General features: G+C 41.9%; 1 protein-coding gene across 6 annotated transcripts in view; it reads left to right on the top strand.

Moving 5' to 3' along the window:
• SDK1 (sidekick cell adhesion molecule 1) overlaps nucleotides 1–27,802 on the top strand; it is a 597,718-nt gene that overhangs the window by 137,036 nt on the left and 432,880 nt on the right. For all 6 annotated transcript variants that reach the window (XM_081889040.1, XM_081889039.1, XM_081889043.1 and 3 more), the window contains exons 3-5: nucleotides 8,957–9,116; nucleotides 18,776–18,882; nucleotides 26,101–26,248. In XM_081889040.1, coding sequence (XP_081745166.1) covers nucleotides 8,957–9,116; nucleotides 18,776–18,882; nucleotides 26,101–26,248 — 415 coding nt within the window. The remainder of the gene's footprint in view (nucleotides 1–8,956; nucleotides 9,117–18,775; nucleotides 18,883–26,100; nucleotides 26,249–27,802) is intronic.

The raw sequence follows: 27,802 nt of genomic DNA, 5'->3' as shown, positions 1-27,802 counted from the left end.
AACTACTCTTCTTCTTCTTCTTCTTCTTCTTCTTCTTCTTCTTCTTCTTCTTCTTCTTCTTCTTTGGGGTAAATTGCGGCCTTGGGCCATGTTTTCATGAAAAGATGTATAATACAGAATGGTGGATATTCAAAAACAGCTGACCACTATCACTAACATTTGGAGTTAAGAGGATTTACTTCTTGGAGATTCAAAACAACCAATAGTGTGCCTGCTATTCCATAACCAACATTGAATATCTTATGGTTTCCATCTGGGGAAACAGTAGAAATGTTCCTAGTCATATTTATGTGTATCAAGGGAGATAAAATACTTTGTAAACTCTCAAATTGTTGTGAGCCAGGGGAATAGGAATTTATAATTTTCATGGTTGTGATAACCTTTTCAGATTGAAATCTTGCTTATTTTCCATTTTGGTTGAACTCAGTTTGAGTGTAACTTATAAATGGATGATTTGTACTTAATGTGAAAAACAAATCTAAAGGCGATACAATTTCTTGAAGAGAGCCAGTGTGGTGTAGTGGTTAAGAGCGGTAGTCTTGTAATCTGGGGAACCGGGTTCAAGTCTCCGCTCCTCCACATGCAGCTGCTGGGTGACCTTGGGCCAGTCACACGTCTCTGAAGTCTCTCAGCCCCACTCACCTCACAGAGTGTTTGTTGTGGGGGAGGAAGGGAAAGGAGAATGTGAGCCGCTTTGAGACTCCTGAAGGGGAGTGAAAGGCGGGATATCAAATCCAAACTCTTCTTCTTCTTCTTCTTCTTATATCTTACAGAGCATCAGAGTGTTTTATAATCTTTAAAACTATATTCTTTTAATAATGCTTTAGTAGGTCCATTAAAATTAAACTTCTAATAATATTGAATTTTGAGGACAATTTTATTACAGTGCCATTTGAATTGTAGAAGGTCAGGTGTCAGATGGAGTTCTAGATAATATCCAATGACCTTAAACTTTGACGAGTACAGCTGGAGTTGCCAGGTGTTCCTGGTCATGGACAGGCCAAGACCATGGATGGTTGTACTTAGATCTAGACCTGAAGGTATTGTTCAGTAGGTGCTTGACTAGGCAAAGGCAGAATACCAAGGCTCCCAGAATTTAAAATCATACTACCTGCCAGTTGTAGGAATTGGTATTGGTCAGAAGCCCATTTTCCTTCTAATCTGTTCAGGCATCACCAGGTTTATAGTAGCTCACCAAGTTAGACCTCAATATTTCCTGTTCAAACCATGGAGTCGAAGAAACCCCTTGTTGTGGAAGGTTGATCTGTGCTTCAGCACAGTAAAATATAATGCAAGTATTTCAGCTGCAATTGTTGAGGACTTATTTTCAAGCTTTTTTTCTTTTTACTCATCAGCTGTAGAGAGGCAAGTGCCCAAAGGCGCCGACAACAGCTTTGTAACATACAAGAAGTGTCGGTTGGGGGACAGTAAAAGAATATGGGGAGAAGATTAAGCTAGAAAGAAGAAACAGGAAAATATCCCCAGAGTGGAATTATCTTTCTATTAACGTAGGTGTTGGTATAAACTAATGAAAATGGATAGAAAGAGATAATTTGGGTAACTATTTGGTTTTTAGACATCAGTTTCATTGGATAGCTCAGTAGTTTCCTAGAGGGGGGAAAAGCGGACTAGTGGATTTATTCCACAACTGCCTTTCACACATGCTGGCAATTCCCATTGATTTGAGAGGACCCTGGGGCAAACTTTACTTACTTGCTTATGGGCTGCAGCATGCAAACTGTTCATAATTAAGTTATATAAAACTTTTATGCCTTTTTCTCCATAGTTCTGAAACCTACTGTGGGTGGGTTTTTTAAAAACACATTTTTCTTGTAGTTTTAAAGAAAAATGTTACTAACAGAAGTTCTTTGATAATAGTTAGAGGTTTTGCCATGGGCATCAGTGAAGCCCAAATTCTCTTTCAGAGTGTACTAAGCCTGGAGCAGTGAGTATTTTCCATTCAGTGCCTGTATTCTAGATTCTATTAGAGAGATGGCAGTTCCACATTGAGCTTGACTTGCCCACTGCTATACCCAGGAAACTCTCTTCTCAAGCTCTGCTCCTTCTTCACCCATAATGTCCACTGTTGTTCTGCATCCTGGAAGAGGTGACTAGGGGCAGATCTTGGACTCCTAGCTCCCACCCTTGGAGGAAAGACTTACTCTTGACTCAGGAAATCCTATGCATTGCATTAAAGAATTTGGTGCACAGCACATCAACAGAGTCTAACTCCCCCTCGCCTGAAAATAAGGGATATCCATGTTCATGGCGGGGACGCGGGTGGCGCTGTGGGTAAAACCTCAGTGCCTAGGACTTGCTGATCGTATGGTCGGTGGTTCGAATCCCCATGGCGGGGTGAGCTCCCGTCTTTCGGTCCCAGCTCCTGCCCACCTAGCAGTTCGAAAGCACCCCTAAGAGCAAGTAGATAAATAGGTACCGCTTTATAGCGGGAAGGTAAACAGCATTTCCATGTGCTGCGCTGGTGCTGGCTTGCCAGAGCAGCTTCGTCACGCTGGCCACGTGACCCGGAAGTGTCTTCGGACAGCACTGGCTACCGGCCTCTTAAGTGAGATGAGCGCACAACCCTAGAGTCGGACACGACTGGCCCTTACGGGCAGGGGTACCTTTACCTTTACCTATGTTCATGGCATTTTTATTTATATAAAGGTTAAGGGACTCCTGACCATCTCGCTTTATTGGCCAAGGGAGCTGGCGTACAGCTTCCGGGTCATGTGGCCAGCATGACTAAGCCGCTTCTGGCAAACCAGAGCAGCACACAGAAATGCCGTTTACCTTCCTGCCGGAGTGGTACCTAGTTATCTACTTGAACTTTGATATGCTTTCGAACTGCTAGGTTGACAGGAGCAGGGACTGAGCAACAGGAGCTCACCCCGTCGCGGGGATTGGTAAGAGATCATACATAATGTTGGCTAGATCCTTTTCCTATTGATGTGTAAAATAACTGCAAAAGGGCATAGAATGAATAAAAAAATGCTCTTTTGATATTTTCTCCCCGCTGAAGAAGAGCCTTTTTATGACTGATTCTCCAGCTCCTGCTTGTGCTTTCCTATCATGGAATCTTGTTAGCAATTTTGATCCACAGGTTGATGATAGTTTCAAAACTACAGTATATCCAACACTTGCACACTATTAAAAACTCTCTCATTCAAACCCCAAAGCGGATTTTTTCTTCAAAAAAAAATAGTAATTTTAAGACCGTCTGGTTAAAGACAATGTTGAAAGGCACATTAATCTTGCTGTTCTACAGGATGTTTTTGTTCAAAGCTGCTATCAAAATTCTTCATTTATCCTGAGACATGTCCTGCTGTGATAATCATTTCATCCAAGCTTACTTTTCTAACTTTCTAAAGAGAGTTTAATGAACTGCATTTAATTCTTGTGAATGCAAGAAGCAGAACAGCCTAGCACCACGTATTATACCAGAGGGTATAAACACAACTATATTTGAGGTCAGAACTTCAAATACAGTAAAGAGTAAAAAAAAATTGAACATACTTTATTAGAAGGCACAGGTCAAATCTGTGTCCAGGGCAGCTGTTTACCAGCTCCATCTGGTGCGTAGGCTGAGACCCTATCTGCCTGCGGACTGTCTCGCCAGAGTGGTGCATGCTCTGGTTATCTCCTGCTTGGACTACTGCAATGCACTCTACGTTGGGCTACCTTTGAAGGTGACTCGGAAACTACAACTAATCCAGAATGCGGCAGCTAGACTGGTGACTGGGGGCGGCCGCCGAGACCATATAACACCGGTCTTGAAAGACCTACATTGGCTCCCAGTACGTTTCCGAGCACAATTCAAAGTGTTGGTGCTGACCTTTAAAGCCCTAAACGGCCTCGGTCCAGTATACCTGAAGGAGCGTCTCCACCCCCATCGTTCTGCCCGGACGCTGAGGTCCAGTGCCGAGGGCCTTCTGGCGGTTCCCTCATTGTGAGAAGCAAAGTTACAGGGAACCAGGCAGAGGGCCTTCTCGGTAGTGGCGCCCGCCCTGTGGAACGCCCTTCCAGCAGATGTCAAAGCGATAAACAACTACCTGACATTCAGAAGACATCTTAAGGCAGCCCTGTTCAGGGAGGTTTTTAACGTGTGATATTTTACTATATGTTTGGTTTCTATGGAAGCCGCCCAGAGTGGCTGGGGAGGCCCAGCCAGATGGGCGGGGTATAAATAATAAATTATTATTATTATTAGAATATTGTGCTCTGCCCCTGGGGAAGGGGCACATCAAAGGACGCATTTTTCATACTTTCCATGGACCATACCTGGCAGAGGGCTCAAAGAAGGCACCAACTAATATCTGGTCAGCTGTATGTCAGCCTTTAGTCCAGTAATATTGCTTCACAACATCTGATTTTTGCCTATGGCCCAGTGTCCTCTCAGCAATAAGTCCTTTGGCCCACCTCTTCCTCCAGGCTGGTCCACTGTCTGACTCATCCTCAGGCACCTCCCTGGAGCTGGGGTGCATTTCTAGAATGGGAGGCAATGCCAAAGACAGGTCAGACAGCGCCTCCTCTCCTCTTGGGATGTCCAATAGTAATGAGGCAGGACCTCAGATCAATAACCTGCTTAATCCCTCCCCAACAAACATATCAACACCTCCCCCCCAACCACTGGACTCCACCCCAGAATCCAATTCCACAGCCTTGTCCCATTCCTCTGCCCCTTGCCTTGCCTTACAGGACATCTCTACATTACAATCCCCGTGTCCTGTCTCCCACCTAAGAGGTGATTACTGTAAAAGTAAAGTACTAAACTTTTACTATACCTGTTTAACAGTACAAACACAATAGCTAGGCAAGAGCAGCAGCTAATCCAGGTGCCCTTACAAGGCAAATGAGTGACAACAATAAATCCAATTTGAGGACAAAGGCCAAGTTTCAGAAGTTCAAGAGTAGTAACAAGAGATCCAAGACTTGAAACAGTTCTGCTTGGAGTAGACCCATTGAAATTAATAGAACTAAGTTCTAACAAGAATCAAATATGGGTTCAGGACAATGCACACTGTTAGGAAGTGAGTGCCTTTGCTTGAACATCAGGAAACCTTAGCAACTTATGAGTGTGTTCTTATGCACATTTATTAAGAAGTAAGCCCTGTTGAATGGAGGCATATAACTTACCGGTACTTCAGTCTCGGGGCTGAATGTGTTGGAGTACATAGCCTGCTAAACAGCAGTTCCCTGTGGTGGATGGTAAACAACTCCAGTAGCTATAGGTAATATCAGGTGAACTTTGGATTCAGTGCTATTTAATTTAAACAGCAAACCTGAATAGTGTTTAACCTAGTTCAACTGGCATGCCCCCCTCATGGAAATTATTGTGTCGGGTCATATATTTACACTTGGACACTTAGACTCTATCATCTTCCCCAGCTCTTGCTGCACAATCTTATGTAGTCTTTTGTGCAACTAATCTCTCATTGTGTGCAGATAATAAATTTATTGTGGTAAAACTTTTAATAAAATTGCATTTATATTAAACATTTGAAATTATAAATACAAATCACATCTTTGCATTTCAAAAGAAAACAATGCATGATAAAAAAACCTTGAATAAGATATTACTTTGTAACAGCTTTATATATTAACATTTTCATCATATGTGAGTGCTGAGTATAAACAATGAAGTTTAAAAGGATTGTTATATCCTGCTTAACTTGGGCCTTGATATTTGCAGACAATACCATAACAGAAACAGTTTAATTACATTACCAAGCCTGGATTTTAGATCACAGCTAAAATTTAAAATAATTAAATTGAGAGGGTGAACCAAGTGTCAGGGACCCAGTCAGCAAAACATCACATGGAGTTAAATCTTTATCAGCAGAAGCAAGGCTGGCTCAGGTGTACCAGGCCTAGTGAGCCCAGCAACTCTTCTCTGTACTTCTTGTCCCTATGAGGCAGTTATGCAGACTGAAGGTCTCTGCCTTCCCACAGCTGCCTAAATCTCTCTCCATCCCCCCCCCCGCAGGTCCTTCCCAAGCAATCTGAGACTATGCTGATGTGCTTCTCTCTGCTCCTCCCTCTTCATACCTCTTCTGGTCCTAGGAGACCAGGAGGGAGGGGAGCTTGCTGCAGCAGGAGCAGGAGACACCCCCCTTAAAACATCTCTGCCACTTGGCCTCCCTTCTCTCCTGCTTCTGCCATTGCCTCTGTTTCTGATTTTGGACTTCACTCCGCCACAAACTTTCCCTGCTCCCAGTGACCTCTTCAGTTTCTGAAACCTCTTCCTCCCAACCTTCTCCCTCTCTGTTGCTTCTGAGATCAATTCCACATCTATTTAAATTTGAGTGTGAGACAGCACACTCATACAAACTTCATGAAAAAGGCAATAACAGCAGGCAGCTATGCCCTACTATGGCTTTTAAAAGTTTTATGCAGGGGGTGGGGAGCTGGAATGGGAAGATGAGAGGAAAGGTAACATATTGGTTTTGAAAGTTACTTGGGCATGTAAGGAAATCCTGGCATACATTTATTACCAAGTTCTATCATTGTATTTTCCCTTCATTGTTTTTTGTGTAGGATTCAAATATCTTGTACAGCGATACGGTATGCTCTCATTCTATGAAGCATTTTTAAAAAAATAAAATATATGAAAAAAGTTAAGGCCTGAGGATGAGTGGCATAATAATGATATAACTTCAGTATAGATATCCATTCCTCTAAGATCCTGACTTTCTCTCTCTCTCTCTCTCTCTCTCTCTCTCTCTCTCTCTCTCTCTCTCTCTCTCTCTCTCTGTTTTTTAATCCTCCACCCCCCCACCCCGTATTATCTTTTCAACATTTTGGTCACTGATGAAGATTTTTCAGAAATTAATTTATCTTGATTTAATTTTCAGTACAAAGAAAGATACATCCTTATATTGAGATAAGTGGGCAGTGAGAGATTCATAAATACATACATACCTAGAAGAAAGGAATAAGAAAAGGTTACTAGTCTGGGAAAGGATGGGATAGGATATGAAAAAAAGAAAAAGAAACAGCTATTGTCTTTAATTATCAGAGCAGGAGGTGAGTGGTGAAATGTTATAAAGTAGTATTATTTTCTCTATCCTTGGGCAGATACATGTAAATGATACAGAATCTACTCCATCAAAAATAATCAATATCATAAAAAAAAACATTCAAAATACAGGCATATCTATGTGGGAGGGTCTGAATATTATTTCTATCGTTTATTTATATGCTGAATAAAACTTTGCCAAACATTAATTTTTTTAAAAAAAATATTGCCCCAATATTTTGCATTATCAGTAAAGAACACGCATGTCTGTATCAGGCCTCTTTGTTAATTCTCTTCAAATATTTCCAACCTTTAGCTGTAAGCATTTGTGCTGCAGCTAATGGTTGTTGGACCAGAGTTTTAAAGCAATAGTCTTCATTCAGTCCATCCCAGACACCTAGCAAAGCCAACAAGGGCATGGAGGTCAGGGGCACCCGTCCCATTTCCCCACCTGAGATGAAACAGGAAGGTGTCCTTCTCACCTAAGTCTTGCTTACGGGGGTCATGTAGCTGCAATGGTTTATGGCAATATCTTGTGATATCTCATGCAAGTTCTGCAAGATCTCACTGGAAGAAGCCACCGCCATGCAACCTCAGTTGCTTTAGCCTGCCTCATGGGCAGGCTGGCACTGCAGGAAATACAGTGGTACCTCGGGTTACAGACGCTTCAGGTTACAGACTCCACTAACCCAGAAATAGTACCTCGGGTTAAGAACTTTGCTTCAGGTTGAGAACAGAAATTGCACAGTGGTGTCATGGTGGCAGCGGGAGGCCCCATTAGCTAAAGTGGTGCTTCAGGTTAAGAAGAGTTTCAGGTTTAGAACGGACCTCCAGAACAAATTAAGTTCTTAACCCGAGGTACCACTACACTTACTGTTTTGTGATTAAATTAATTTCAACAAAAATCATTTCTCAAAACTTGGCCAGTAGTAAATAGGTACACTGCTGTTGGAAACCGCCCAGAGTGTTGGGGCAACCCAGTCAGATGGGGGGGATACAAATAATATTTTTTTTGTTATTGTTATTAGTTGAAGTAGTGATGGTCACCAACTTAAAGGTAAAGGTACCCCTGCCCGTACGGGCCAGTCTTGCCAGACTCTGGGGTTGTGCGCCCATCTCACTCAAGAGGCCAGGGGCCAGCGCTGTCCGGAGACACTTCCGGGTCACGTGGCCAGCATGACAAAGCTGCATCTGGCGAGCCAGAGCCGCACACGGAAACGCCGTTTACCTTCCCGCTGGTAAGCGGTCCCTATTTATCTACTTGCACCCGGAGGTGCTTTCGAACTGCTAGGTTGGCAGGCACTGGGACCGAGCAGCGGGAGCGCACCCCGCCGCAGGGATTTGAACCGCCGACCTTTCAATCGGCAAGTCCTAGGCGCTGAGGCTTTAACCCACAGCGCCACCTGCATCCCGGTCACCAACTTAGATGGCTTTAAAAGAGGATTAGATGAATTCATGGAGAATAAGGCTAACAATGGCTTTTAACCAGGATGATTTTGCTCCATCTGCATGATCAAAGGCAGTAATGCTTCTGAATACCAACTGCCGGAAACCGCAGAAGGGAGAGTGCCATTGACATTGAATCCTGCAGGTGTCTGTGAGCCACTATGAGAACAGGAAGCTAGATTAGATGGGCCTGATCCTGCATACCCTTCTTATGTTCTTATTTGCATAGAAGTTAGATTATTAGAGTAGCAATATGTACATATATGTGATGTGTATTGAAACACCTATGATGGGAAGATTAAATAAAGAATTTGGATGGGCATTTTCTGTCTGTTCTCTTTGGTTGGTGTGAAATTCTAGGAGGTACCTGAACCCTTTCTAGAAAAATCAAAACCATAAGCGCTTGATTTGTAGTCTGTCTTGAAAAAGAACATAAAGCAATTTCACAACCTCGTTCCCTCATTTTGACTTTATTTTTCTATCCTATTTCAGATGACGTTGCACCCTATTTCAAGACAGAGCCAGGCTTGCCCCAGACTCACCTAGAAGGGAACCGCCTTGTGCTTACATGTTTGGCAGAAGGTAGCTGGCCTTTGGAATTCAAATGGCTGCACAATGGCAGGGAAACCACAGCCTTCACCAACGAGTACACGTAAGTGGCTTTTAGAATAGCAATCTATAGATTATATTTTTCAGCATTGTAATGAGTTAAGATTTTTATTTTTGTATCATTGCATCAGGAAAGAACAAAATGGGTAAACATACAATACAGTTAAAACTTAAGACAGTAGAACTATCTTATGGGCTGCCTTTATGATATGTCATAGAATCATAGAATTGTAGATTCAAAGGGATCCCGAGGATCATCTAGTACAACCCCCTGCAATGCAGTTCCTTTGTTCTAACACATTGTACATACCCTCTAACATTTATCTGATGAAAATAGGGACGTCCCATTCCATAATGATAATTTTACTATTTATACCCTACACATCTTACTCCAGCCATTCTGGGCAGCTTCCAACGTATATAAAACATTAAATATTAAAAAAAAACCTTTCCCTATACAGAAATGCCTTTAGATGGCTCGGGAGTCGGATACCTCCATACCCTCCAACATTTCTCCAATGAAAATAGGGACATCCTAAGGAAAATGGGACATTCCAGGATCAAATCAGAAACTGGGACGGCTTCTCAAAATCAGGGACATCCCTGGAAAATAGGGACACTTGGAGGGTCTGCATTATAGACATTTTTTTATCAAAATAGATATTGTTATGAAAACCTATTACAGATTACAAATGTTTAAACAACTAAATGCTTGGCAAACAAAAGGTCATTTGTTATTTTACCACTGCCTCCTTCAAGTAGGCAGGGACCACCCCCTCTCGAAAGGAGGTATTAATCACCTCCCTGGCCTAGCCAGCTGTCCCATCCCTGCAAGTTTTTATCAGCCAAAAAGGGCAAAGGTCCAGAGTGCAAGTGGTTGCCCTGACTGATCCAAGCACCATGTCTACATCCTCAAGCCTTACTAACAGAAACTCATCCAACAGGACTAGGCAGTGCTCTGGACACCTTTCAAGGTTCATTTGGTTTAATAGTGGAGACAAGGTCTCAGTGGATGCAAGTGAAGAATTGGATGCTGGGCTAGATGAGCCTTTGGTCTGATTCAGCTGAAGGGCTCCTCTTATGTTGTCAGTGTGATTCACTGTGGGGTTCAGGGATGGGTGGGGTAATCTACATGTAGTGATTTGTTCAATGCATCCCATGGCAAACTGCTTGCATTTGAACTTTCTACCAAACATAGCCTGTTGGAGATATGCATTTTGCCATATCACTTAATGTCTGAACTGTATGAGCTTGGTATCTGTGTGGAAACTGTTTGCTGAGAGGTGGCATTGCATAGTGGCTACACGTGTCAGCTGTGAGCTAAAATGTCTCTGCTTCAAGCCATGAATTCAACAAGTGGTATTAGATAAGTTTTGCTGTCTCAGGTCAGCCCCATACCTGCCGTATAAAATTGTCAAAGCCTATGTTTGTGTAGGAGAGAGGAAGAAATGTCATGCCTCTGTCTTAGCTTGCATAAGAGTGACTCACTGGGCAGAACAAGCATCTCTGGCCCTTCAGCCCTTAGTCCATGCAAAATAAGCCTCCATTGCCAACCAGCTGCTGATGGCTGTGATGTGCTTGGAACACTCAGAATGCAGGATTGTTATGTATGGAACAGAAACTTAAATTATTATTTAGGGCAACAATGTCTACTGGCTTGATTAATCACAGAAGTAAGCATGTCTGTGATTTTGATATTGGGTTGATCAATGGGGGTGCTTTACTGCAGTTAGCAGCCAAAAAACTGAACAGAAATCCACAACTCTGATGGGACACCAACAATATTTGGGAGGTATAAAAGAAAGCAGTACAGAAAGGTGGGCTAGGAAAGAGGATAGGAAATAGAACAGGCCTTAGTATGGAGATTGTTATACATCCAGCATCTTGCATTACTTAATATTATAATTCTGTAATACAAAAACCAAGTAGTGTATTGTTACATATTGCTACTGAAGAGACATACAGAAGACCTTTCCTTTTAAGTGCTGCCTGCTACACTTATATATTATATATTGTTTTTTAAAAATTCCTTAGGTTACCATAAAAACCATATTTATTTTGTTTAGGGTTTGATTAACTTGTTTTGAATACTTGAAGCATTTGTCTTCTACAGAATGTGCATGGAAAGCTAATCAAAATTTACTATAAAGTTTGAATAAATATATTGCTATGAATATTTCAGCTCTATTATTTATTTCTAATTGCTTTCCAAAAACCAAAATACACTCTGGATGTTTTTGTATTTATATGCAGGGAATTGCATTTATTCATTAAGATGAAATCATTGCAGAAAAAAGTATATTTTCTTTTGGTTGAATAACATTGGGCTATATTTGGCCTTAGTCTCATCACGTCAACAAGCTGCATGTTCAAATCTCCCCATATTGCGAACCCCAGATATTGGTATTTTGCTGTAAGGCAAATATTAAGGGCTCTAGAAAAAGATGAAATATCAGTGGGAAAAGGGGGGATCCCTGTCTGGTTACCCTCTGCACGGGGAGGGGGGGCGAACCTGACAATGTGCCATTTGCCTGTATCCTGGACATAGGTGTTATGTACATGGTTTTCACCCAGTGCACACGTTCTTGGGGTATACCACAGAGCCAGTGCCCTAGGGTAAATAAAAAGAGCCACTGCACCAAATCAAATTCATTTTCAGCATCCAAGGACAGCAAGTCTAATGGCAATGTGCTGGTACTGTTGAGTGCTACTAGATCAATTACAAGATGGAGCTTATCTACCCTTTGATGGTGTCATATAAATCCAACCTGGTTTGGGTGGATTAGGATGCTCATCACTTCCTGAAGCCTATCCACTAGAGCTGCTACAAGGATTTTGCTGTCAGTGTTGATTAGTGAGATTTAACTCAGAGTTTGGGTGTTTGCCAGGTTTTGGAATTACAGAATTTGGAATTTGTGTTGCGTACAGAGAAGGATGGGAGAGTGAGGATCTTTCCGAAGCTTCCTAGTAAACGGAATGCAGTTTGGGGGTTAATAAGTCAAGATGAGACTTGGATCACTCCACAGAAAATCTGTCTGGGCCTGGCACCTTAACAATACTCATTTGCTTCATTATTCTGTTTATTTCCTCTCTTCTCAGGGGTGCTGCAAGGAATGCCCCCTTGATCTGCACCTAACTGTGTGAGTTCTAACTGGGTCATGAATTTGAATATTTCTGTTTCTTTAGTCATAGCATTCCTTTGATATAAGGCAGAGTGCAAGTTAGAAAATAGTTGCATAAGCACTTTTCATAGCTGAAATGTTATTTGTTGCGTTTATATCCCATCTTATTCTCCAGGGAGCTCAAGGTGGCAAACATGGTTCTCCCCATCCTATTTAATTCCCACAACAACCCTGATTAGGCTGGGAAGTAGTGACTAGCCAAGTGGGGGTTGAAACCTAGGGTTCCCAGGTCTTAGTCTGACACTCTAAATATTTGGAAAGTTTGCTGCAAGCATTGAAAAGGCAGGACTGAGGAAGGAATGTGAAGCATTGTCTGCATCTTCCCTCCCCTCTATTCTAAGGGGAGCAGCTTGCAGCATGAAGAACAGGAACAAAGTGAATGATACCTTGTGCCTTTAGTAGCTGTGTGACTGGCACAAATTAAACTGGGTAAGACTGTATATTTTAATGGAAATATAATTATGGGGAAAGGGGAAAGCTTCACCTGATGATAGTTTTTATGTGGCTCCTGATTTGTTATTGGGCCCTATACCTCAGCACAGCAGTTTATAACACTGAATGCCGAGGATGAACATTTTATAGACTAAAAAGTTCATTTGGCTGAACTACTTCAGTTTCTAAATTAACTTTGCAGGACTGGAAATTACTAAGCTTGTAGTTTCTCTTTTTAAAAAATGCCAACTGATTGTCAAAAGTAGGGATGGTGGGAAAGTTCATTAAAAGCCAGCTGAAGAGCTGTCTCCTTCAAAGCTTGCATGCTTGTGCAGAGCTCATGAGCAGTCTTCAATACCAATCTTATGATAAACTTTTCACCCCAAACTTCTTACTCCCCACTGTTCTCGATCTCTGTGCTTAAACTCATAACTCTGCTTGGCACTCTGCCATTGTTTTTGTGCATTGGAACTGTCTGTGCACTCTGTCTTTTATATTTAGGTGGTGACCCTGTGCCCTCCATTGGCATTATGCAACAGACATACACAAGCCCCGTTTTTTTTTTTAAAAAAAGGCAGATTCTCTCTACTCCTGTCAGCAATCAGCAACATGCATTGCCCAAAGCAGAAAAGTTAGGAAATAGTCTTTTATTTCTTATGGGAAGGTGATGTCATGCGTTTATTTGTTTTACAGCAATGCACACTCTTTTCTTCCATTACCCCCCATCTATTACCCATTCAGAGACTTAATCTTATGCTGAATTATAAATGTTTTGTATTAGTCTAAATGTTCAACATCTTCTTCAGAATATATTCACTTACTAATTAAATACACTTTGCTTTTAGGCAGCGGGTATTTTTTCAAGGAAAGCTAAGAATAATTAAATGCTTATTTTTCGCATTTCTACTACAACAGTATATTTCATTTTATTTTGTAAATAAAATGAGATGGTGGCCAGATGATTCTAACTGTCCCTTGGCTTTCTTTCCCAGTATATCATGGTAAGGTAAACTAAACATTAAATTCAGTTGAAAAGTCTTATAGTGCTGGTCATGTAGCTTTGTTTAGACTCTTGTTTGTCTTCCAAATACAGTAATACTAATTTTACTAAAATACTAATTTTATTTTAGAAAATTTAGTAAAAATTATTAGTATTTTTAAATTATAGTAAAACACAACACAACCCCACCCCACATTTCAGAGGATTGGACTAGATGACCCTGGGGGTCCCTTCCAACTCTACAATTCTATGATACTATTTTATTGTAAAATAAAATATTGTCTGGAGAACTCAGACACATATAACAACAGTTAAAAGATTAAGGATGGGTGGGGTTGGTACTTTAGGTAATCCTGTCAAAGAGGAAAAGGCTAAGGTGTGTGTGGGGGAATAATGTTATTTGTTTAGGTGTCTGTCCCCTGCAGGCAAAAAAAGGATCCTGTGGTGAAATGGCTGGCTGAGGCAAAGAGGGACTGGAGGGGGAAATGTAAATAATATGCAGAATTTCAAATGGCGGGTGGGAACAGCAAAGCAAAACTATTTATTTTATGGAGGGGACATTAACAACATTAAAACAAATGCATATAATATTACAGAATATGCAATACAGAAACAACCTTAAAAAGCACGCCATTCTTCTCTATGCCATTCTTGTCTGCCTTGGGAGGAGATGGTTTACGTTAGAGTTGACATCAGTCATGGCATTTTCAGGCTTGCAGCTCAATGTTTTGGGCTCAGCAGACTAAAGCTTGACAGCAGAGCCTAGTTCACTGTTGATATACCTGCTATAGGCTGAACCTAAAGTGAACTAAAAATTGCCACAAACCAAGCTAGCATGACAAGAACCAAGAGCGGTATGATCACAGGCACGCAGCAAGCCCCAAGCAAACTCTTGGCCTGGGGTGTTGTTTCAGTTTTTGTTGTGTATGTGTGTAAGTGGGGGGTGTTGTTGTTGTTGTTGTTGTTGGGTTTTTGGAGTTTTCTTTCAGATCTTGTGATTTATGTGGAAATTGTTCCGTTTGGTTGTGTATTTTTGATGTTTTATTTATTACTTATGACTACTTTTGTTATGTGGCTGTTACGCTTTTCGTGTCGTAAGCCACCTTTCGCTTGGTTTTAACAGTGGAAAGGTGTTTTACAAATAAAATTATGTATATATAGACCAGCAGACACAAGTCAGTTCCATATGTTCTTTTTTTTTTAAAAAAAAGTTTTAATCCCTATTGAAGGTGCCGTCGAAAACTAAAAAAATGCATTCCAGTCTTTGGGAAGCCAGATTTTGAATTTGGGCACTTAAGACATGACAGCCCTCTTCTAGCCATTGAGCTCTGGAACAGAAAGGAAAAAAAACGCTAGGAATCATTTCCAGTGTTTTCATTGATATTTTCACTTATTGATGTACTATCCATCTTCTGTCTTAGATTTTCTTAAGCAGCAAGCCTCTTCCAGGCTGCTCCACTCAAAACAAATTGTCCATTTTCCTAAATTGCTTGCTCAGATCTGCAGAAACTTTAAGTGCCCTTCTGGCTTTCAGACAATGGAAATGCCTTTTTCTCTCTTGCATGCAAAATCACTAGAAAACTATTATTGGGAAACACTCTTAACATTTGAGGATAAATTTAGCATTGAATACCTGGTACACCCTTTTATGCAAGTTTCAAAGATACTATGCAACAATGGCAAGAGCTTAGACCAAGAGAATGCTCTGAGACCTAATGATATTCAACAACTACTGTCCAGTTGCAAATATCCACTTTGTGGGCAAGGCACTCGAAAGGGTCATGGAGATGCAACTGCAGGCATTCCTCAAGGAAACTGAATTTTTAGACCCATCTCCATTTGGGTTCAGATTTGAACCTGGCTTGGTAGCCCTGATGGATGACCTTTATCAGCTTTTGATGCCATTTTTGACCATTGTATCCTCTTGGATTGCCTATGGGAAATGAGTATCAGAGGCAGTGGTTCCAGTCTTAACTCCAGAGAGGCTTTCAGAAGGTAGCATTGGATGCTCCTCAGCTTCTTGGCTTTTGAGCTATGGGCTGCTACAGGGACTATATTGCCTCCAATGCTATTTAATATCTACATGAATCTGGTAGGAGTAGTCACTGGGAGTTTGGGACCAAGGTGTCATCAGTATACTGATGATACCCAACTCTATTTCTTGGTAACATCTGAATCAGGAATGAGAAGCCCTGGGCCGGTGTCTGGATGCAGTGATGGGCTGGATGAGAACTAATAAACTGAGTCTGAAACTGAATCCTGTCAAGAAGGAGGCTCTGTGAGCAAGTAGTTCCTGGATCTGGGAAGTTGGTAAGTTGCCTGCCCTGGATGGAGTTGAAAGAGCAGGTGCATAATTTGGATGTGCTCCTAGATTCAACCCTGTTACTCTAGGTACAGGTGTCCTCAGTGGCTAGGAGTGACTTTTACCAACTTTGATTGCTATGATATCTGCAGCCATTCTTGGAACCAGATAGCTTGACCCCAGCTATCTATGCATGGGTAATGTCACACTTTGATTACTGCAATGCACTCTAAGTGAGACTTCCCTTGGGGTTGATCTGCAGGCTGCAGCTGGTGGAGAATGTGGTGGCTAGGTTGTTTGTGGGGGTTAATGTCCACAAGCATATAACACCTTGCTTGTGGTATTTGCACTGGCTGCTAATTTGCTACCGGGCCATGTTCAGGGTGTTGGTACTGACATATAAGTACCTACATAGCTTGTGACCACATTACTTGACAGACTGCCTTATTCCTTCTATACCCAGTAGATGTCTGTGGGAGATTCTCTCCTGCAAGTTCCAAAGACCACAGAAGCCTACTCTGCAGTAAATCAGAGCAGGGTTTTTAATGTGGCTGCTCCTGTCCTGTGGAATAGCATCCCTGTCGAGAAATGACAGGTGCCCACTATCTACACTTTTCAGAAACTGTTGAAGACATTTTTGTTCCAGTGGGCTTTCCCAGATGGGTAAATGGGTCTTTACCATGAGAGTCCTTTACCATGAAAGAGGGTTCTCATTCTGTTTTTAATTATTTTATGTGTAAATCACATCAAGATGGTAGTTTAAAAGGTGTTTAATAAATCAGTTACACTACTACTACTACTACTACTACTACTATTACTATGCTATGCTATGTTGTAATAAGCTAAAAGGGTAAAGGCCCCTGGATGGTTAAGTCCAGTCAAGGGCGACTATGGGGTTGCGGCGCACATCTTGCTTTCAGGCCAAGGGAGCTGCTGTTTGTCCACAGACAGCTTTCCAGGTCATGGCGCCAGCATGACTAAACCGCTTATGGCACAAGCCACAACGGTCCCTATTTATCTACTTGCACTGGTGTGCTTTTGAACTGCTAGGTTGGCAGAAGCTGGGACAGAGTAACAGGAGCTCACCCCATTGCAGTGATTCGAACCACCAACCTTCCGATTGGCAAGCCTGAGAGGCTCAGTGCTTTAGACCACAGTGCTATCCGCCTGTTGTTATAGCTAAGCAGCACGCAGCATGTCCAATGTCTGAATGGAAGATCTGCCTGAGATCTCTGTGAAAGACACTTTGAGCTTTCCAGGAGCAGAATGTATGTGATTTATTAAAACAGGAAATGTTTTCACGAGCCAAATACTAAGGTGTATTGGGTGAACTGTTTTAGTCTTAGGTGCTGCTACTATTGCTACATCTAAACTTAGTTGTTGTTAGGGTTACTGAGAATGTATAAGAACTTATTTGAATACTTTTAAAAGACTATAGAGATATACTCTAAAACATAATGTATAAACTGAGGAATCTGCCTTATACAGAGTCAGACCATTGGTGCAACTAGCTCTGTATTGTCTGTATTAGGGAAAGAAATAAATTCATAAAAGATAAATAAATTTACATAAATAAATAAATATATTTATTTATAAATGTAAATGTATTAACTTTCATAACTTTTGAATTAATTAATTGAGTTGTTCATTGGTGAATACTTTGGGGAAATAAAGAAATGAATTTTTGCTGCATTATTTTATTTTGGCGCATTTGCAAATTAATTTAAAACATTACCGAGTTTGTAATAGATTTTTGTCATTATGTATTTTCTCAATTAACTGAGTGTAATATTACAATAATCAGGATGCGGGCTTCCAAAAAAGAAAAAAAGAAAAAAAGAGTTCAAGCTAAAAAGGGGTGCTTGCAGAGGAACCACCATTATATAATATTTGATTGCTTTGGGCTTGTTACTCATCATCTGGGCTTGTGACAATCTCACTGAAATGCACTGCTATAGTAGATTTATGTGCTCTTCTGATTTTGAGTTTTGCAGGGTACAGATTGAAGTGTCATAAGAAACCATGAAAATTGGTTTAACCAGAAATCATGGCAAGATGCAAAAAATTAAATACCTGTCCTGGCAATGATGGCTCTAGAGAACTGCCTTCAGCTCTCTGCGTCTTACAGAAAGGATGAAATGCAGATGGGGTAGAGGAAAGCAGAACTGGCAGGATGTGTGTTTGTGGAAGCCTACTGAGAAAAGGAAGGCAGGACTCATTGTGATCATTTTTTCTTAATCATCCGTTATCTTTTTTCAGTACTTTCAGTTCAGTTGATTGTGCTATACACTTTTTTAAAAAGAGACTTCAAAAGTGGGGGTTTTATGTTGCTGAACATCTTCCCCAATATCATCACTTAGATTTCTGTTTGGCTTCTTGTCATAACTGGACAAGAAATTTGCTTTCCTGCCTTGAAGATGGAGGAATATTTGAGTGCTAGAGGATGCTCAGATATGTCTCTATAACGCTAGTATGGAATTCAATCTATTTATTAATGGTTCTTTAAGAGGAAGTGTGATGTAATTCATCTCAGATTTTCACATATACTTTTTCGTACAGCATGTTGTAGAATCATGCAAAAAAGGGGGGGGGGAAGAATTGAGGACTGATAAATCATGGACAGAGTGAGTGAAGATCTACATCAGGAACAAGGGAGGCAAATAAAGAGCTACACTGGGATCTGTTGCCCCTGTGGTTCCTGCTGCCTGGGGCTCAACCTGTTTTTGAGAACAGATATCAAAGTCCAAGTACATGTTTTAATTGTGATATCCCTTTCTGTCTTACAGGTACGTTATCCCATCCTTGCAAAGATCTGATGCTGGTTTTTATCAGTGTGTTGTGAGGAACAGAATGGGGGCACTCCTGCAAAGAAAATCAGAAGTTCAAGTGGCATGTATGTATGAATGGCATTTATTTCAAAAATTTCCTAATTTTTGCTCATTTTTGCAGATTAGAATGTCATAGTCATTTTCCTGACCATTAGCTCAGGCCAGTTCTGTTGTCTCAGAAAGGAATAAAGTTGTCGCCATTTCATCTCACAGAGCATGCTTAGTATGAGGTGAGTGCTTACCTGGACATTAATTCCATCTTCCAAATATATCAGTTGACAATGCAGACAGTTGTTATACCTATAGTTTGGCAAGCTAAAGACCACCAAGGATAAGCCGCCCTTTAATGTGAAGAGGTTAGGAAGCTGCTAAAAATGCACATACAAAGCACCCAAAAGAGAGGTCAGGTTTAAATTCAGCAGAAATTAAATTCAACTGGAAATTAATGGGTTGGTTGACAGTCAACTACTCCAGTAAGACTGCATGAGCCAACTCATTCAGGGCTGACAAATCCAAACCTCTGATTGTAGAAACTGCCAAGCTTGACCTCTGATTAAATACTTGACTTTTACTTGGGCATTAGTGTTGATTTTCTCAATTATAGATGCCAAGACATGTGCCTTGTAAAATGAGTCTGATCTCATAATCAGCCAGTGCTTTGGGGTTTTTTATAGCCAATATTCTCTCCAAACTTAAAAAAGTTTCCATCTGAACTCTGAAAAACATGACTGTAGATATAAATTAGTGTACATATTCTAAACTGTGATTCAGTTGTTAGATTTCCTTTAAGATTTTCTAGCAAAAAATCCTATATCAGTATTTCTGTTTCAGCTTTCTGCTCATTCAAGGGGCATTCAAGGTGACTCACAAAGTAAATTGTCTTCCCTTCCTCCTCTGGTTTTTCTCCATTTCATTTTCCCACTTAAGCATGACTAGGCAGGGCTGTTTAGGCCAACCTTTTTGGTTGATTAGGCCAAAAACATTTATATCTACTTCTGCTGAAAAGCTCATTAGCTAGATAAGCCAACTTTTCAGAGAGCGGTTGCTGAAGGCTGTACTGGGTAGTTGGGGTTTATACTGTTCAAGGCTCAGATTATTTTGCAGATGGAGGGCATTTGCAAGATAATCTTCATATTCTGAATTATTTCAGTCCAACCAGTGTTGGAGCTGTCCCCCGCCCTCTCCTGCCTTGTTTCTTTATAACTCAGGACCAAACTTCACATTATGGAGACTAGCAGGATCTTAGCTTAAAATCAGCCCAAACTGGTTGGACTGGAGCAGTGGTATTAAACTCCCTTTCCCTGTGTTGTTTCCTCAATCTAAACTATTCCTCTCAGTCACCTGAAGGTGAGAAGGGAGGCCTTACCTTGTCACGCACACCCATTGAACCTCAGAACCCAGGTGGATGAGGGAGTTTGGCCTCAAAGGAGGCCCCAATCTCACCCTCTGAACCACAAAGTCCAAGAAGTGAGTCTCGGGGCTGACCCATAACCTGAAAGGTGCCTACAGGGCATCACTAGGCTAAACCAAACTTTCTTTTCCTGTACCTAAACTGCCAAAAGTGACCAAATCAAGATGAATAACCTATTTAAACAACACAGCAAACCAACAAACACTCTGTCCTGCTATTGAGTATGAAGTAGGTAAATTTTCCCAATCTGCATTTTTGCAATCCAAAATGAGGATTGGGGAAAAATCCTACATGGCCCCCCTAGTGGTGACCCTGAAGCAATAGGGTGACAGGGAGGGAGAGTGAAAGCTGCTGCAAACTCAGAGGTTGGAAGGAAAGCAGATTGTCCCTTTTAGAGGGTCCAAGCCCTGCCCCCCCCCCAGAACACCTTAGGAATGCACCCATTGGTGCCAAGGATTTTCCCACTGTGCCTCGCTTGCAAAGGTGCCCAGCCTTCTAGGCACCATCTAAGCCTTTTGACTGAAGGTTCTTCTTTCTATATTGGAGAACTTTGAAACTGGATTTTTTTTTTAAAAAAACTTAATTTGTATCAGTAAGTTAGTAAATTTAGAAATTATATCCCAAGCAGGGCTGTCTTTGGCAGATGCGGTGCCGGGGTGCAAATATCCTCCCAGTGCCCCCAAGTTACCACGGATAGTGGGGGGCGAGCTGTGCCCTGCTGCAGAGGCTTGGGAGGGAAGCTGTGTGCCGGCCAGCCATATGGTTGACGGGGCACAGCTGGTGGGCATGCAGGGAAAGGGGAGGCCGCTGGCAAAGCCACACAGCTCCCCATTCGCTGGGCGCCCTTGAGAGGCCGAGGCCCTGGCACAATGAACCACTAACCCCTATGGGAAAGATGGCTCTGGTCCCAAGATCTGGTATTACTGGAGGAGAATATGGAGAGTGCTTCCCATGGAATTGAGGCATCTTCAGTTAACTTCTTCTGTTAGTGGAAAATTTTATCCACCAGTTCCATATCATCATCTGCCTGTGGAGAAGACAAGTAGAAATATCACAAGTAAGATGAAGTTTCACTGTTTGTTTATACTCTACACGTCTCTGTCTGAGACTTTGATTATTGTTCCTCGGGGCACTTAACTGGAAGGTCAGCAACAGTGGCTGTCATTTGATAAATGGCAGGAAGATGAAGTGGGTGAATGGAATTCTTTATTAGACATGACCATTTACAAGGAAGTGATTAAATGGAGAAGATAGGTATCATGAGGGAAAATGTGCTGAATTTATTTTTCCTGCAGTTTAATATTAGCATCAAGAATAATAATGTATAATGCTGTATGAATTGGTCAAGCAGCCACCCACTCTTCTAGCTAGTCATTATTTAATTCCTGTTCTGCAGATATCATGTAACACAGACTGGTTAAAAAAGCTAATGGGACTGTAAAATATTTAAGGTTTAACCAATATTGGATTTGTGCAGAAACTAATAGTGGGGCTATCTTAGCCATATTCGTTTATTCTTTATTTATTTATATACAATTATATAGAATTTCTGTCCCACCCTTCTATCGCTGGGGGCCGTACAACAGCGCTACATGTTCTAAGACATCTTGAGGGAACTGTCAAATTGCCCAATTCTTCCCCACCTCCATTCTGAAGTGTGAATGTTAATCTCACTTAAGCATTACATAGTATGTACATAATGTAATTTAACATAATGCAGCATATTATATAAAGCAGTAACACCCACATAAATACTTTGAGCATTACAGCTACATGTTGCATGCTCATTTTGTTAGAAAAGCACTTTTGGAATCATACCGTATTGGCCTGAATATAAGCTGCACCTGAATATAAGCTACACCTTTAAAATTGGAAGGGTGGGGAGAAAAAAATGAAAAAAATATCCGAATATAAGCCACTCAATTCCTCACTGCTCCTGGCTGCATTCCGGGGGTGGGGGGGGGAGCTATGCTGTGTTGCTGGCGGCCTTTCCCTTTCCTCGCTCTCTCCCTTCCCAGCCTTGGGGGAGAGGATGGAGAATTATTTGTGGCGCAGGCGCCACTTTGCCCCACTCCTGGCGCTGTTTGCCCCATGCTACTGGCTGCATACTGTAAGGTCACGAATACAAGGCATAATTTATATTTTCACAGTCAGAATTTGGAAGAAAAGTGAGGCTTATAATCAGGCCAAGACAGTACAGTGGTACCTCGGGTTACAGATGCTTCAGGTTACAGACACTTCAGGTTACAGACTCTGCTAACCCAGAAATAGTACCTTGGGTTAAGAACTTTGCTTCAGGATGACAACAGAAATCACGCGGTAGCGGCGCGATGGCAGCAGGAGACCCCATTAGCTAAAGTGGTACCTCAGGTTAAGAACAGTTTCAGGTTAAGAATGGACCTCCAGAACAAATTGAGTTCTTAACCTGAGGTACCACTGTATATCATCCTAGAATATAATTATTCTCATAGGGTATGATAGAGGAAACCAGTTTCGAGTGTAGGCACTAGTTGTGCTAAATCCTCTGATAAGGGAATTGACAGAGAAAACTCGCATTACACCAGGACTGGAGAGACACTGCCGCTGTTCCAAGCGAATCCCTGCCATATCCAGTGAGTGCTCAGTGTGGAGGGGAGGAAAAAACTTCACACAGCAAAAAATATAAAGACAGGAGAAAAATGGCAGCTCTCCTGGCAATACCGCCACAGCCCACCAGCCAGTCTCTGTACTGGGAGGGACATCCACAGGCCACCCACACAGATAGAGTCAATGAATATATAATGGAGATGCTCTCTCCCCAGTACACCTCCTGCACCACAGCAGGCAAAGCACAAAAGGACACCACTGTGCACCCACACCAGCAGCCCCAGTGGGGCAGCCAGAAATGACCCAGGCTTCCCTCCAGGCATTTAAACATAAGAACATAATAATAGTCTTGCTGGTAATCTGTTTTCCCTCAAAAACAGTCAGTTCCCAAAGGCCTGTTCATGGAAGGACAGCAAGGGGGGGGAGCCAGTCTGACTTCTCTAGGGAGGGAATTCCAAAGCCTAGTAGGACTGAGAGCAGGATGGGTTCATTCAGACAGCCCGGACCTAAGCCATATGGGGCTTTGTAAGTCATAGCCAGGGACATAGGTGGTGCTGTGGGTTAAACCATAGAGCCTAGGACTTGCCGATCAGAAGATCGGAGGTTCAAATCCCCACAATGGGGTGAGCTCCCATCGCTCTGTCCCTGCTCCTGCCAACCTAGCAGTTCGAAAGCACGTCAAAGTGCAAGTAGATAAATAGGTACCGCTCCAGCGGGAAGGTAAATGGGGTTTCCGCGCGCTGCTCTGGTTCTCCAGAAGCGGCTTAGTCATCCTGGCCACATGACCCGGAAACTGTACACCGGCTCCCTTGGCCAATAAAGCGAGATGAGCACCACAACCCCAGAGTCGGCCACAACTGGACCTAATGGTCAGGGGTCCCTTTACCTTTACCTAAGTCATAGCCAGCACTTTGAATTGTGCCTGGAAACAGACTGGTGACCAGTGGAGAAGTTGTCATGTGTTCCCTAAATGGCTCTTTGAACCAGCTGAACTTTCTGAGCACTTTTCAATGGCAGCCCCACATAGAGTGTGTTATAGTAATCCAAACAGGATGCAATTAAGGTGTGTGTCACCATGCTTCTAGCTTGCAATGAATTACATTTGAAGTATTTTTCTATACATGTCAAAGTTTTAATTCATAACATTCCTGGAAAAACATCAACAACATTCTTAGGCAACCTTTATGGTGCAGACCATCATTATACCCCTGAAATAATTAGCTGAGTTGTAAATTAATGCAGACAGAGACACATAAGAATTGCTAAACAATTCTTAATTAGAAAATGTCTGAATTGTGAAAGCTAAACTGATCATTTAACAACAGGGTTAATTAGGACTACTTGCATGGTTCAATACTTCTTTTTAAGTAGGTAATCTGATTACAATAGTAAACAAAAGATGCAGACTTTGCGAACTATATGCAGTTAATTATTTTAATCCTAGAAAAATCACACCGGTAATTAAAGCCTCTTCGGAGTAAGACCCTCCTCTCGGGAAGGGAGGGAGTTTATGGGAAGGAAGGGAGTTGATGGGAGTCAGATGAGGTTGGGGTGTGGTTCCAAAAGCTCCACTCAAAAACTCCTAGGTTGGAAGAGCCGCTAGAACAATGTCTGTGTACCTGCTCAGTGCCCGTCTTCAGATCTCCTGTCTATGTTGTACCTACCCATGGACTGCTCTATCCTTGCCTCTTGCCTGACCCTTTGTTGTGCACTCCATTTGCTTGGATTGATGATGGATACTGCTTTGGCTGCTGCTGGCAAGCTCCCTGTTTACTTAGAAGCCCAGTGGTAACAGGACATATGAGCCAAGCTGGCAATTAAGTTCTTTCTTTCAATTTCCCCATTTTCAGGTGGATGTCTGCTGGGGAAAAAGAGAGAGAGAGACTACTTGTGGCATATCTCCACCCCCTTGTTCAGCCTGGACACTGACGTCCAGCTATGAGGGGCTTTCAGTGGTTCCCTCATTGTGAGAAGTGAAGTTGCAGGGAACCTGGCAGAGAGCCTTCTCAGTAGTTGTGCCCATCCTGTGGAACACCCTACCATCAGATGTTAAAAAATTAAACAATGAAATGACTTTTCATAGAAAGCTGCCCTGTTTCAGGGTGCGGGGGGGGGGGAGTTTGATGTTTCATTTTGTCCCTTTATATTTTGTTGGAAGTTTCCCAGAGTGTCTGGGGTAACTCAGTCAAATGGGCAGGATATTATTATTATTATTATTATTATTATTATTATTAGCGTGGTGCCACACCATCTTTTGAAGTGTTAAAGCTTGCTTCACCAGGTGGTTTTAGGGTGGCATGACTGGTAGTTGCACTGGTCGCTGCACTGCAGGGGGCACCAAATGCTGTAGAACAGAGCGTGAGAGGTGTGTATTTGAGTGTGTGCGCACCAAATTCCATCCTTATTCAGGGCGCTGAAGTTTGATAGCTTCAAGTCTGTCACTGGCAGTGTACAAGATATAATGGAGAAACCCAAAAAAAGAAAAAAGAAAAAAAGGGAAAGAACCACAGAGTTAAACCACAGAGCCTAGGAGTTGCCGATCAGAAGGTCGGAGGTTCGAATCCCCGCGATGGGGTGAGCTCCCGTTACTCGGTCCCTGCTCCTGCCAACCTAGCAGTTCGAAAGCACATCAAAGTACAAGTAGATAAATAGGTACCGCTCCGGCGGGAAGGTAAAAGGCATTTCCGTGCGCTGCTCTGGTTCACCAGAAGCGGCTTAGTCATGCTGTCCACATGACCCAGAAGCTGTTTGCTGGCTCCCTTGGCCAATAAAGTGAGATGAGCGCCACAACCCCAAGAGTCGGTCACGACTGGACCTAATGGTCAGGGGTCCCTTTTCCTTTTTTCCCCTTACTTGCCCAAAGTCCCTGTGAAAGTGCTACCATAGAATTGCAATGTAAAGCTGTTTTGCTTACATGCGCCTTAGGAGTGTTTTTTTATATTGCAAAATTACAATTTAGAAGCTCTTCTGCTGTTAAATGTGTCAATTTTCAATTGGGGGAAAAGTCAATTGCCTGTCCAAGGAAATGCAAGCATGCCTTAGTGCTGACGGAGACATTTCTTGGGTGTCCTCCTAGAGTCACTGGGCTTTGCCTCATGCCTCGGTACACACCCGCAAACTTGCACTCCTCAGCACTACCCCAAGGTTGTTATCTCTTGCTGCTTAATTATGGCAATGCCAATGACTGCTATAAAACATAATTATTATTCTCTGTGACCCCTTTTTTAAAAAGAGGCCTCATGTAAGATGAAACTTCTGGGTTTCTTAATGTAACTTCTCTTTGCAGACATGGGGAATTTCCAGGATGAGGACCAGAGGAAAACAGTGTCTGAAGGGCAAGCCACAATCCTAAACTTTCCACACATCACAAGCTACCCCAGACCGCAAGTGACTTGGTTTAGAGATGGGCACAAGATTATACCAAGCAGCAGAATGTAAGTTAAAGTAAATTATTGTTTGAAATATGACTAATTGCACTTGATAATGCTGCTTACACGTTAAGCACCCTGATTAAGTTCTGGAGATAATAAAGCAAGCTAATGCATCTGTATAGTGGAGATATGTGGGTGTTTTAGGACTGGGTCTAAAACCCTTCAGCAGAATAATTTCTGTGATGATAATATTTTGGCCTACTCCTGTAGCAGCCTGATCCTTGCTCTTTCTAACCATTGTCTTGGCATGCTTTTAGGAAAGCACACTATTATCTGACTAGCAATGATTTCCGGTATTTACTTATAAAATGGGGTTTTGCATACTGTGCTGCTGTGCTTGATACTCTTTTCTTTGACAATGAAATGGCAATTAGTTTTTGTTTTCTTTTATACTCTTTTACCCTGCAATGACAGTGTTTTTTTTTCCCTTTGGTCTAATTAGCACTTCACCAATTCATAGTGAAACAGTTGCACTCTGATTACCTAAGCATTGTCTCTAGGTGTACCAGTGTTCTCAATTTTGACACATCTAAAATGCCAATCTGATTTTAACTTGAGCTTTACCCTTCCTGTTAATTAGGGTATTTTAAAACATATTTTAGTCCTCCAGCATTTCCCTTATGTAATTTAGTTAGCAATTAATGGATCATCAAGGCTTTTTGCATGTAGTGGATCAGCAATGTCAGAAGAGCAATGTACATACATCCAGCTGTCCAAGGAATGTTATAGGAGGATTGTGTGTGTAATAGTTGACTGTAGCTCCTTGTCTCTTGCCGTTAAGCCCTCTATGACCGCCCCCTCCTTATCTCTCCACTCTTATATCATGATATGTCTCTGGCAGGGCTGGATTTAGGTCTGATGAGGCCCTAAGCTACTGAAGGTAATGGGGGCATTTATATGTCCAGCCGTCCTTTATCAACAACAAATTGTTGCTGTTTTTGTGTTGAATATATACTATATGGTAATCTATGGACCTAATAGGTAGCTAAAGCCATTTGCACATAACAAAATATTTCACCAAAGTAATTGTTGAACTGAAAAACAATTAAGAAGATGTATATTAATAGTGAAATTTTGGGGGGCCCTCAAGAGAGGGGACCCTAAGCTATAGCTTGTTTAGTTTATACATTAATCCAGCACTGGTCTCTGGCCATTAGCTTCACCCCTCAGACATTTCCTGGCTCCTCCCTAAAAATTGTCATTCATTTCATTAGTTATATGTTGCTTCTCAGGGATGTTCCTTCCCTGAGGTACCTCACAACTTATTAAAACAAAGCATAAGATAACACAAATATAAAACTATAATGTAAAACACAGCTAATCTAAAACAGTATTGGAAGAAAATAATAGACTTAAACTCACTCAAAAGCTGGCTGGCTTTCTTTTAAAAATCTGTAGGGTTCTCCTAAAAAGCAGCAGAGAGGAAGCCATATGCATCTCCTTGGCAAAGAGGTTTCAGAAATGATGGGGTCATGACAGGAAATGCTCTGTCTCTAGTACTTACCAGCCTAATATTTTTTGCTGAAGGACCAGAGAACAGGGCCTCAGAAGCCAAGA

The sequence above is a fragment of the Podarcis melisellensis genome, assembly GCF_964234715.1.
Source record: "Podarcis melisellensis genome assembly, chromosome: 14".
NCBI classification, from domain to species: Eukaryota; Metazoa; Chordata; class Lepidosauria; order Squamata; family Lacertidae; genus Podarcis; species Podarcis melisellensis.
This window is presented reverse-complemented; position numbering and strand designations above follow the sequence as displayed.